At 37.9% G+C, this 13,974-nt stretch overlaps 1 protein-coding gene across 1 annotated transcript in view; it reads right to left on the reverse strand.

Moving 5' to 3' along the window:
* Window positions 1–13,537: 13,537 nt before the first annotated feature.
* Window positions 13,538–13,974, reverse strand: part of LOC149229577 (monofunctional isopimaradiene synthase, chloroplastic-like) — a 98,075-nt gene continuing 97,638 nt past the window's right edge. Inside the window, exon 5 of the mRNA XM_089378678.1 lies at window positions 13,538–13,949. Within this exon, the coding sequence (XP_089234804.1) occupies window positions 13,692–13,949 (258 nt within the window). The 3' untranslated portion in view covers window positions 13,538–13,691. The remainder of the gene's footprint in view (window positions 13,950–13,974) is intronic.

Here is a 13,974-nt window from a genome sequence, read left to right on the forward strand (position 1 = left end):
AAACCTCTTCTTTTAACACTCCACTTTCAGAAATGCAGATTAACATCCATTGATAAATATTCCATTTGTGTTGTGCTGCAATAGACAACACTGTTCTGACTGTTTCCATCCTTGCTACTGGTGCAAAGGTTTCATCATAGTCTTTGCCTTGTTGCTGCTTGTAGCCTTTCACAACAAGTCTTGCTTTGTGCCTGTCAATCTTGCCTTCAGCATTGCTTTTGGTCTTGTAGACCCACTTAACTCCAATGGCATCTTTGCCTACAGGGAGGTCAACTAACTCCCATGTTTTACTCTTCTCAATTGCACCAATTTCTTCATTCATTGCTTCAATCCATTTATTTTCATTTACAACATCTTCAAAATGGACTGGGTCATCAACATGACAATATAAAGCGAATAATGAATTCAGACCGGTATTGTTACTTACCTCTCCTTGTTCATAAATCTCATTCAGATTTCTAAATCTTGGTCTTCTTGGTGTACTTGGAGTTCCATCCGAACTTGAGGGTATTTCTGATCCCTGTGGTGTGCTTGGAGAAGAACTTCCTTGACTTCTTAAGGCTGTTCGAATTCCAGTTTGTGGTGTGGTTTGTTGTACTTGCTGTAGTGTAGGAGGGGCCACCAAGGAAGGATTATTTGCTGCTGTCCCTTCCTCTTCTTCTTCGTGAGACACAGTCGTCTTCACATTCACTGTCTTCTCTAAGCTTCCATGCCAAGCTTCATCTTCAATGAACTGCACATCTCTGCTTACTATCAATTTCTTGGTGGATGGGTTATAGAGTTTGTATGCTTTTGACTCATCACAGTAGCCAATAAAGACACACTTCTCCCCCTTACTGTCCAGCTTCTTCCTTAGTTGATCCGGTACATGTGCATATGCCACACAACCGAATACTCTCATGTGAGTGACAGTTTGCTTTTGACCACTCCATGCTTCTTCTGGTATTCTGTTCATGACAGCTTTAGTTGGGCATCTATTCAAGATGTAAACTGTGCAAGTAATTGCTTCTGCCCAATACTCATGCGGCAAGTGCTTTGCCTTTAGCATACTTCTGACCATGTCAAGAATGGTCCTATTCTTTCTTTCAGCAACACCGTTTTGCTGAGGTGTATACCTCGTGGTGAACTGCTTTTGTATGCCATTCTCTCTGCAAAAACGCAGAAAGTCTTGGGAGATGTACTCTCCTCCTCTATCTATTCTGAGCACTTTGATATAATGCCCACACTGCTTCTCAACAAGAGTTTTGAAGTGGCAGAATTTCTCAAACACTTCACTCTTCTGTTTCAGCATATACACCCATGTCTTTCTAGTGTAATCATCAATGAAAGTTAAAACATATTTATTTCCGGCAAATGATGGTGTTTGCATCGGTCCACACACATCAGAATGAACAATTTCTAATGGTGCTTTTTCCCTTGTACTCTTTCCTGCTGGAAAGCTTTCTTTGTGTTGCTTGCCCAAGATGCAGCCTTCACACAGGCTGTCCGGTTTCTCGATCAATGGTAATCCCTTTACCATTCCCTTTCTGTGCAACAGATTCAAGCCTCCGAAATTGAGATGTCCAAATCTCAAATGCCACAACCAATTCACATCTTTCAGTTGTTCCTGAAAGACTTCTTGTGTTACAGCCGCAATAGTTCTGCCTTCCTTCAAATCTGCCCTGAGTTCGAGAGGAAACATTCTATTGCTGGTCATCTGCACCTGTGCAATGATCTTCTTACTTGGAGGTATGTCTCTGATAGTACACAAATCATCTTTGAAGAACACATTGTAACCTTTGTTAATGAGCTGTCCAATGCTCAAAAGATTACATTTCAGACCAGGTACATAGTATACCTCTGGCACAATCATCTGTTCTCCATTTTTTGCTCGGATACTGACTCTGCCCTTACCCTTGACAGATATCGTATCATCAGTCCCTGTTGTTACCTCAGATTTCACATTTTCATCCAGATTGGCAAACATTGCAATATTACCAGTCATGTGATTACTACAACCTGAGTCTAAGAACCAAAAATCTTCTTGTTTGTCTTGTGCTATGTTACAAGTTAACAGCACGTTCTTTGGGTTCTTATCTTCTTCATTTGCAAAATTAGCATTTTGCCTATTATTCATGTCACTTTGCTTTTTCCTGCATTCATTGGCATAGTGCCCATATTTCTTACAATAATGACATTGGACTTGGGATTTGTCATACCTTTGTCCATGAGCTTGTTGTTTGCTTGAACCTTCATCTTGGTTCTGATTGTAGCTCCTTCCGCTTGTGCTAGCAGGATAATTTCTGCCTCTGTTTTGGCTTCTTCCACGACCTCTGTTATTTGCTCTGCCTCGACCTCTACTTTGGCCAAAAGACATCTGAGTCTTGAATGCTTGCTCAAAAGAGGAATCTGTTCCTCTCCTCAGTCTATGTTCATGAGACAAAAGAGAAGCACTCAGTTCATCTACCGTGAACTGTGAGAGATCTTTTGTTTCTTCTATTGCTACCACAATAGATTCAAACCTTGAGGGTAAACATCTCAAGATTTTCTCTACAATCCTTCTTTCTTCAAGAATCTCACCATGAGATCTTATCTGGGTTATTAGGCCAATAACCTGAGTGAAGAATGAATCTATTGTTTCAGATTCCTTCATGCTGAGATTTTCAAAGTCTCTCCTCAGCATCTGCAACTTTGCAGTCTTCACCTTCTCCATGCCTTGATAGGCAGTTTTGAGAATATCCCATGCCTCCTTAGATTTTGTTGCTGCTGCAATCCGCGGAAAAACACTTTCATGTACTGATTGGAAGAGGAAAAAGAGGGCTTTAGCATCCTTCTTCTTGTCGCCCTTCAACTGGTCTCTTTCTGCTGCTGTCAAAGCAGCCAACGCTGTTGCATCTGCCGGTTCAGCATAGCCAGTTTCAACCAGCTCCCATATTCCTTGAGAAGCAAACAATGCTTTCATTGTTATGGACCAATAACTATAATTTTTCCCATTAAACTGTGGCAGTTGGGGATTTGTCAAACCAGTTCCAGCATCTGCCATCTTGACTTGTGAAGAATAAAGAAGAGATACTGAACTGTAAAAATAAAAAAAAAAAACAAGCAAAACTTTCTCTGCTGGAGAAAATCTGCTCAGTAAGCTTCTTACAGCTCCTGCAGTGAAAAAACCACCTCTGTTTTTTTATTCACTGAGTGCCTAGACTAGCTCTGATACCATGATGGAAATTTTTGTTCATTTCAAACGCACAAAAATAAATAACACAGAGAACAACGCTCTGGTTTTCTACAGGATCTTTATTATAAAACAATAATAAAAACTGTTACAGAATTTGTCTTCCTCGACTCAGAGGGATTTACAACAGGGACTTCAGTTCCAGAAAATATATCTTCAGCACTGCTGTGTGTTGCAGAGAAAATAAAAACTTCTTGCTAATACTATCTACTCGCTCTACACTTGCATATTTTTTTTTATACAATGAACAACACAAAATATCTTTTTACAATACGTGTTGCTTTTTCCCACTTCCGTGAAAATAAAAAAATAGTAAAATTTAAGTTTTCACCTACATTTACCAACCCTAGTAAATGTCATTTATTACACGGTTGAAAATATCTTGCTGGAATTTAATGCATGGCTTATCACACCATCGCATCACAAGAAGAGAAGGATGTGCCACCGCCTCTATAGCCTTTGAATCATGCGATCTGCGATCTGCGATCTGCGGTCGCATCGCAAATATCGTATCGCAGACAATCAAGCATGTAGCGAAGGGTGACGAGGGAAAAAAATGCGATATGTGATCAGATCGCATCGCAGGGAAAGTCCAATCGCTGTTCAGCTCGCGGCAGTTTAAAATTATTACCATGGTTGATCTACCCAGGATAACAAGGGTTGCTGTGCATGGGCGGCCAAGAGATATTTATGAACAGATAGCAAATATAATCAAACAATACATTACTCCCAAGGAGAGCATCATACTTAATGGGCTGTCCGCGACTGTTGATTTTCCGACCTGTGAGTCCATAAAAATGCCTCAGGATGTTGACCCACAAGATGAAAAGAACCTTGGCCGTTGTAACAAAAGTTCACAGAGCTCCTGAGGGTTTTTTGGAGAAAGAGACAAGGGACGCTGTTAATATTGGTCACGGTTATATTTGTGTGCGGAATAGAGTAGGGATTGAATCTAAAGCAGAAGCAAGACGAAGTAAAAGTGATCTGTTTAGAACAGATCCTCATCTTTCCAGCATTGATAAATCAATGGTTGGAATACCCATATTGGCAGAAAAATTAATGCAGATTCAAGCAATGGGAATGCCGTCTATTGAGATCTGACACAGGAGGGTTCCATTGCTTGAGGGAGAGACGAGTTGTCAGGAATCGAAAGCGGAACCTTCTCGACAATCGCGATGCTTCATCACATCAAACGAGTTGAAATGCTACGTTGAACCTTTTGAACAAAGGCACTAACCTTTTGAATAAACTGGACGGGAAAAAAAAGGCATCACTTCCACAGTAATCGAAGTTGCGATGTATTATTATTTTTTAATAATAAACGATGGTGTCTATTGAGATCTGACACAGGAGGGTTCCATTGCTTGAGGGAGAGACGAGTTGTCAGGAATCGAAAGCGGAACCTTCTCGACAGTCGCGATGCTTCATCACATCAAACGAGTTGAAATGCTACGTTGAACCTTTTGAACAAAGGCGCTAACCTTTTGAATAAAGTGGCTTCCATCAGGAAGCAGGTGAGGAGTAAAAAGAGAATTGCTGAAGCTGAGTCTCCCGATTTGAAACAGAGATAAAATACCGAAAATCTAGCGCGACAGCAGGTTCAACCGATACCCTAAAATATTTTAGGGTTGTGAAAAGCTATATTTTAGGGTTGTGATGCCTTTTTAAGAAAACCTAGCTCATAATGGATTAAAAAATGTCTCATTTTAATTTACACTAATAAAATGGTTGTTTTCTGTAGTATTGTTACGAAGAAGCTACTGGCTATCGATTCCGATCTAAGCGGGAAGTTAAATGGTACCTAGAAACTGGCAAGAAGCCCAAGCCGAAGTCTAGGTTGCTGGGAAGTGTCAAAGATGAAACATCTTCCACTCAAACGTCAACAAATTCACTTATTTTTAGAACTGCTAATTTAATTTCTCCTCCCCAAAGAGAGGCAGAATTCGAATATGTGAAAGCTCTAACGAAATCAAAACAACAACGTCCTGCTTTAGGTATAGTCTCAGATCTAACGAACGTTGGATCTGTTCTTATCAATGTGAGAGATATTCATGTGTTTTCTGCAATTTTAAAGAACTTTTTTTTTGGCTCCAGCTTATGCCTTGCTACTTCTTACATGTGTAGATGTTGGGTGTCAATATATATATTAGTCTTTAGGATTATCTTGACAAGTTGTTCATGTTTAAAAAAGGATGCTTGTTTAAGAGATCTGAAACTAGGCTAAAAAATGAGTACTTTGCAGAGAGAGACATTGAATTTAGTGAGCCTACTGGATTTTGGTTATTAATAAAAGCAGTGCAATTCAATTCAATATTGGGAAATATGAAGTACACCATGTTTAGGTGAATTTTGTTTTTCTACATTGACATTAGGTTTCTGGGATGATTCTTCACATTTCAGTTTGAGCAGCAATTTTATAATAAATCGTTCTTGACTTTAGCTTGATTTCTTATTAGCATAATGCTTTAGCAATTTTTTTAGCAACACATGATCTATGGTCAATGGTCAATTCTGTGTAAGTACAAAATTATGCATCTGTTTGTAAGTATATATGTGTGATGACAATGAAAGGGAACATAACAAATATGTGTGATGACAATGAAAGGGAACATAACAAATACCTCCCCAGATATGGATGTTTCGACTCTCTTTTAGGTTGAAACGCCCCCATAAGCCAGAGTTAAATTTCTTTATATCTACTTATGCTATTGCCTGATCCTGTCTCATTCCTCTTGATATTTGTTTGCTTGGTTGAATGTTGAGCCTCTAACAATTAGTTACTTGCAAGGATTTGAGTACTTTTTTTCTTGGCTAGCAGTGAACTCTAGTTGCGTAAAGAAGTTTCAAGCTGTATTCAGGCATAGCCAGAATTAGTTCTAGATAAGACATGGGACAGGCCTTTGACCTTTGATATGTTATATGTCATGCGCTAGGTTTTACTAGGCCTACTCTAATTTTTGGTTCATCCATAGGGACTGGTAATTTATCTCCCCCTATCTCTTTTCTTGTACCCTTCCCAATCTAAACTTCTTAGTCTTTTTAGCAGGTTTTGTGTAGCTCATAATCTATTATATACGTTTAATAAATTAAGTTATATTACTAAGCCTTTTTCGTCTGATTGATTTCCAACTTTTTTCACATAAGTAACTAATAGACTAAACTGTAACAAGCTTGTAATGATTTTGCTTGTTCGTAATGTATCTGGTGGGTAGTTGAAGTCACCAACAAAAAAGGGACGACTGACAGACGAATCCGGCCATCACGCACTCGTGGACAAGTATGGGTAGAGCAATCTTCCTGTGATTGTGTTTGCATCTAAAAGGAGAATTAAAAGGAGAGTTAATGGAATAGAATGCGTCTGGCTTCAACATATTCTTCAGTAGTCTTATTTTTTTATGTTACTTTTCAAAAAACTATCTAGCATATTCAGATGTATGATGTATTTGTGCAATTGTAATATTGTATAAAAATATAAATTGATGAGAGGTAGTATATATTTTTTTTTGTTTGCAGTTTTAGTTGGCAAAATTCCAATCCAAGATAACATTGAGACTTTTAAGTTTAAGTAGTAATCTTATCCACCTCACACAATTATCTTCTTGTTATTGTTGGCTATTTTTTAGCTATTATAAACCTCAGATTGATGTGTCTTAAATTTCTAAATAATGAACAACATTTTTTTTCACATTTCAAAATTCAATAATTAAACTGAGCCGCAGGGAATGCTAGCTATGGAGCCTTGTTATAAAATAAAATACAAATATTTGTATTTTTTTCTAAAAAAAAATAGTAAAATTTATTTATTTTTTAATAAAATAAGTAATTATTTATTTCATTTTATAAAAAATGAGTAATAAATTATTATTATTTTTATTATATATTTAGCAATTGTTCTGTCATAGATAGAAATGAAGCCTTATGGGTATATCAACCACATTTACCAAAATAATTATTGTTATTAAAAATATTATTGTTAATTAGTATTACTAATTATTGAATTGAGACTTCTGTGATCCATATCAATTTGTTGAGGAATTAATATATATTAATATTAATTGACCCTTTATCCAAGTCAATCTAGCCATTATCCAGTCAATTCTAGTTATTGGTTGTTAACCGTTAAGTCATGGGATTCTCTGCCCTATCTATTTAATGTGCGTCAATTCTAGTTATTGGTTGTTATCAGTTAAGTCATGGGATTCTCTGCCCTATCTATTTAATGTGCTTAGTGAGATCTGCTCATTCAACTTGTCCTGACGATGAACCACACTGGCTGGTTCAAAACGCGTCGACAAAAGTTTTTCTATGTGATTTTCGCCGAAGATTCCTCAACAAATAGTATTACTAATATTATTATCAATTAATATTAATATTAATATTAATATTAATATTAATATAATAATATAATATTATTGTTATAATAATATTATTATCGGTTATTATTATTATTAATTAATATTACTAATATTATTATTATAATATTGATATAATAATTATAAATATATAATAATATAATAATATAGTCATTATTATTTATATAGTTATTAATATTAATTTATATATTTATTCAGGATATGTTGAAGGAAGATAGATAACAGATAACATCATTCTCAACCAGGAGGTGCTGCATTCTATAAAAACTCAAAAAATCCGAGCCATGCTCATTCAACTTGACCTCTCCAAGGCCTTTGACAAGATCAGCTGGAAATATATCAGAGAAATCCTTAAGGCTTTCAGCTTTAGTCAGATTTGGATAAAATGGATAATGGAAATGGTCACAGGAGCATTCTTCTCAATCATGTTGAACGAAGGCCCCTTACAACCATTCTGACCATCCAGAGGCATACGACAAGGGGATCCTTTGTCACCTTTTCTCTTTGTCATCATGGCAGAGGGCCCCGGAAGATCCCTGTCCCAAGTGGTCCAAACAAATCAACTCAAAGGCATCAAAGCCGCGCAGCAGGGACCTACAGTAACGCATCAGCAATTTGTCACGATACAATGCTTATGGGAGCCCCCACAGTGAAGGAAGCTCAAACCCTCATCAAGGTGCTAAGTACTTTCACAAAAGCCTCAGGTATGGAGATCAATCTAGCTAAATCCAAATTATTTTTCTTCAACACTTCTATTCGTGTGCAGAGAAATCTCAGCAATATTCTCAAGATTCAGAGGAACTCCCTTCCAACCAAATACCTCGGCATACCACTTTCAAAATACGCCCCCAAAGCTGCAAATTGGGAAGATCTCCTCAACAAAATGAAATACAGATTAAGCAGCTGGACTCATCGAACCCTAAACATGGCCAGCAGACTGGTACTGGTCAAATCAGTGCTTCAAACAATCCCGGCCTATATGCTCTCAACCCTTGTAGTGCCCAAATTAGTCTACAAATCCATTGGAAACATCCAGCGGTCCTTCCTCTGGAACGGAGATTCAAAGAAGCGCAAATGGGCCCTCCTTAAATGGACAGACATATGCAAACCAAAGCTGGCAGGAGGTTTGGGTCTAAGGGATCCTGAAATCCTAAGCAAGGCTATTGCAGCAAAAATATGGTGGAGATGGGTGGAGAATCCTAATTCTCTTTGGGGCACATTGTGGAAGGCAAAGTACACAAATCAAATACAGGACAAAGACCTCATCAGGCTCACAGGAATCACACAAGGCTCTCCCCTCTGGAACAAAGTATGGGAAAATCGACACATAGTTCAGCAGCATTGCTTCTGGGAAGTGCACCAAGGCAACACTGCCCTATTTTAGGAGGATGCTTGGCAGCAACTCCCTCCTTCGGACCACCCAGATTGGACTACACTCAAAAATGACATGCAAGGGGCAGGGCTAATAAAGGTAGCAGACTACTGGCAACCACAAACAGTGACCACCACCTGGAAAAAATGGCTAACCAAAGATCAATGGCCAACACAAGACCACATTGGAAACATAGAACAACTCTTACAACAGCTAGAACAGCACAGAATCCTCACCTCAACCAGAGAAGACATCCTGCGATGGGGGGAACAATTCTAAAGGAACTTTCAATTTAAAAGAAGCCTACAGAATCAGCGCTGCTTCATAAGACTGGCAATCAGACCCCAGATGGCACGCCCTATGGACCAGAGGCAATTGGCCCAAAATAACTCTGTTCTCCTGGCTAGTCATGCACAATAGAGCGCTCACATGGAACAATCTACAGCGACGGGACTTCATCGGATCTTCCAGATGCGCCCTTTGCGAGAATGCAAATGAAACGCTCAACCACATTCTCAATACATGCCCCCATTGCATGTGCATTATGGGATGATATGGCTTTTGTCTTCAGGCAAACCGATAGAAATAGAGACTCGATCAGTCTTACCTTAAGCAATTGGCGATCAACCATGTCCAACAATAATCTAATCAACAGGGCATGGAACCTCATTCCGGGGGTCGTGGTTTGGATCCTCTGGAAAGAGCGCAATGCTAGAATCTTTAAAAACTCTGCGATGACAGTGGATAGGTTAAAGGATAAATCAAGGCAGTTAATTACAGAAACGATCCAAGCCATGGACATAATGCAGCAAGAGGGGAACATGTCTCCAAAGGATCAAAGGATTGTCCAAATCCTCAAACTCCAAGCTCGGACCAATCCACTAGGCAGGAACCACACCAGGCAAGCGATGAAGCGGGACAAATGGGGAACACCACCATTCCCAACATTTAAACTAAACTTCGATGGCGCAGCAAAGCAAAACCCGGGAAAAGCTGGATACGGCGGAGCAATCAGGGACCACATGGGGAACATCCAGCTCATCTACCATGGCAATTTGGGAAATAACACCAACAATGCTGCAGAACTGATTGCTCTCATCAAAGGCATCACTCTGGCTGACCACTACAAATTCCTACCCCTAATAGTGGAAGGAGACTCGGAGATAATCATCGAGATGATGAGGAAACTTCAAAACGGCACGCAAGTGGACAGGATCACACCCAGCTGGAGGCTCTCGACAATTCTAAAGGATCTGCAAGTCCATCTCAGCAACATTCAAGGCATCACCTTTCAAGCAGTCAAAAGAACTGCAAACAAGTTGGCCGACACCATAGCCAATGCAGGCATTCAATCCAACAGTGAAGACTATCATATCCTCTGGCAAGACCTGGAGGAGGGGGAACTCAAAGAGAAATGCCACCCCATAAACAAGGTAGACCAGCAAGCTTAGCAAATGCCAGGCTCCATTTTTTCCTCCAAATATCCATTTACTGACAACTATATAAGCTGCAAGAGATCCAATCGAAAAAAAAAAAAGAGGAGAGAATGAGAGCAGAGACTAGACCAGCAAAGTTGTTCAAAGGCAGACATAAGGAGGTCCCATAGACTCCCACTCTGCATCATGTATTATATTGTATTTCATTAATATAAAGCCTCACTAAACCTTACAAAAAAAAAAACTTATATCAACTACATTAAAAAATGTGATTGTATATATGCTTCACATATCTCTATCCAAATATCAACTATATTGATAAATATTTACCACTATAATTAATATATACCACTAATAAACTTTTTGATCTTTCAAGGACGGGTTACTTTTCCATTTACCTACAACATTAGACATAAAGCAAATAGACTGCTACATCCATAATATAGGGATTTTGTAAAATGAATCTGGTTCTCTATATTAATTTTTGCTTTTAAAATCTGTATATCAATGGTCAGCTTTACATTGCAATCATTAAAATGATTGGTCACCTAATTATTTACAAATAACTTTTTTCCATAACGATTCTCATTTTGATCTTCGGCAATGATGGATAAACAATTTGTCTTTAACATAAAATGAAATTTAATTTGCCTTAACGAATGGGGGAAAAGCAAAAACACGTTGGCAACCATGAATTTCATCGCCGGCTTGAGAAGAGAAAAAAAAGAAAAGAAATTTGTTATAACAGCCGCTGATCAGCAAGCGCATGCGTTACTACACCGTGAACAGAACACCACGCACCTTGATTCGAATAATTTATCCTACGCAACTGGTTCGAACAGGATAATTTAATTAATTTCCGTATTTTGTTATAACAGCCGCTGATCAGCAAGCGCATGAGACTAATTCGAATAATTTATCCTACGCAACTGGTTCGAACAGGATCTTTTGACATGTTCTTTAATTTCCGTATTTTGTTAAACTGTTAAACCGTCCTCTTCCACGTAAAACAGCTGCATTGATCTCGCACTGTCAAAAACCATTCTCCTGCAATTGTCCGGCACGTCTTTTGTGTTCAGGAATTCACATTTCAAATCTGCGAGGGCGTTTTCCATGACACCAGGCCTGGAATTTGACGTCCTGTAGGACGTATTTTGAATTCTAGGACGTATTTGACGGTAAGTGTGAATGTTTCCCCGTCAAGTTTGACGTGTATGAGAGATTTGCAACCTGTCAAAATGACGTTTATATTTGGATTTCAACCGTCAAAATTTATGATACCTGTTTTGAGTTAGTAATGCTAGCCAGGGACCGGTACACAACAGAGTTGTTTTGAGTTAGTAATGCTAGCCAGGGACCGGTACACAACAGAGTTCCAACTTCGTAGAGTGTAGGGTTTTGGTTTTGAAAGAGGAGAGAAGGACGAACGAGAGGAGTAGGGAAAGGTAGATATCGATTGCATTCCTGCCTTGTTTATCATGTCTCGGCATTCGCGGCTTGAATTTTAGAAACTCCAGGTGGCCTCGACATTGTGATATTGGCGCAGCTTCTATATAGGCAAGGTTGTTGATGGGTTCGTTTTCTGAATCGTGAAATCTTTTACAAACAAGCCAGACTACAACAGGAGTCCTCCGCAACACTTTTCTTTTAAGTCGGAATCTGTACATCATTCAGTCAACTTTGCTATGTATCATATTGCTTTTAACCATATTTTAAATGTTCTGTTTTGTGTAAAAAAATCTCTAGCTTTTGACTTTTATTTATAGTGTGGAAAGCGAAAGATTTATTATAGTTTCAAGCATTCACATTTATGTCATTGCAAGCTCAAACAGTGCTTATTCAAGCTTCCTTAATTCAATTTAATTACCACGTCTGAAACTCATGATTATTCTAATTGATTTTAGAAATTACTATTGCAATCGCTGGAAACCATTATTACAGGTGATTCAAACAAATTTTTACTGGTGACATATTTCTGCTTCTATTATTAATCACAGTAAACTAATTTTCATGTTATGTTATCCAGAAATGAAAACTCAAAGTATATTTTGAAAGCTTGATTGTCTACTCATTTTGTCCAAACGCTTCCTTTTGAGATGACATTTAAATATCTATTGTATGTAATATGATACTTACACATATAAATCCATATATTATAAAATACATGAGATTATATTTTTGCCTGAAACATTTTGTGTCCTGCCAGGCTGCCACTGCCACTGGTAACTAGCTGTTGAGGTTCTTTTTTATAACAAATATTTAGATTGAAGATTAAATGCACTCTTCCTTTTTTATAACAAATACTTAGATTGAAGATTAAATGCACTCTTCATATATATTTATATATTGTCTTTTTTTTTAATAGAGAGATTTAAAATCGATACTAAAGTAGTTAAACACTCGAAGCTAATTACATCTAACATGTTCTCCTGCTCCTAATGTTTGTAGAGCATGATGCCTCATCATTTTATCATAAACATTCAAAAGTATGAAACCATCAAAAGTATTTCTAATTGAAATCATCAATGTACAAGGAAAAAAGTATAAAATCCATATTCACATTACTACGGAAAGGAGAATTGAGTAATTGATCTATAATGTATCGAGTCAGGCCTATTAAATGCTCTATTTAATCAAGATATTGTTACAACTTACTTTCCAACTTCTTTCCTCATCATATCAATATTTATTATTGATTAGGAGGGATGTTGTCTTTTTAAATGTCATACTTTTACAATGTGTTATTATTTTCCAACTTTTCATTTAATAATGGTGATTGAGGATTTTTATCATCTTAATCATGTGGTTTTTTTTAGTGTTCTTTAAGTGTTAACAATTAAGTATATAATCAAAATTATTAATTCAAAAGCTAAAAATTCTCATAAAGTCTTAAAGGTATGGTTTCATGCTATTTAAAAACACTTATGTTAACTTAGGAAAACAAGGCACTTTGAGAGGGAGATTAATGGACACTGAAATGTAAGATTAGTTTCTAGATAAGGGAAGATTGACACTCAAAAATTTGAATAGAACGTAAAATGAAGGGCATGAAAAGTTCAAAAACGTCGTCAAATTTTCATTTGACGGGCAGAGGGGATTTGAAATTCCAACCCTGCATGACACTATAAATATGTTCGAGAGCTTCTTCCTCTGACAATTCGGGATGGTCTTTCATGTAACACTGTATGGCAGAAGCCACCTCTCCTCGACCTCTCTCCGCCTGCACATAATTAGCAAGCGTTCAAATAAATTACAAGCGCCTAGGGACAGAGACCCTACATTGGATTAGAAGAGATTGATTAGCCTGCCTGGTAACTTTTGGTATCGCTTACTAAACGCCCTGTCAAGCACATGAGATATACCAATTTGGATCGGTAACCAACTTGGGAGAGTATGTGGTCTGTAAGAACCTCTCCAGTGAAAAGAACACCAATCAGAACGACAGTTGCCAGTGCTATTGACACATTAGCGGTCTCTATGTATTCATCGAAGGACGGCACATATTCAGCTTCACACCATTCTGCTTCTTTCGTGTATGCTTCAAGCCGGATCTCCCACTGCCATATATTATATGACCCATAA

Source organism: Pinus tabuliformis, chromosome J (genome assembly GCF_031772625.1).
Source record: "Pinus tabuliformis cultivar Carrire ecotype Pingquan chromosome J, CPIR1, whole genome shotgun sequence".
Lineage (NCBI taxonomy): Eukaryota > Viridiplantae > Streptophyta > Pinopsida > Pinales > Pinaceae > Pinus > Pinus tabuliformis.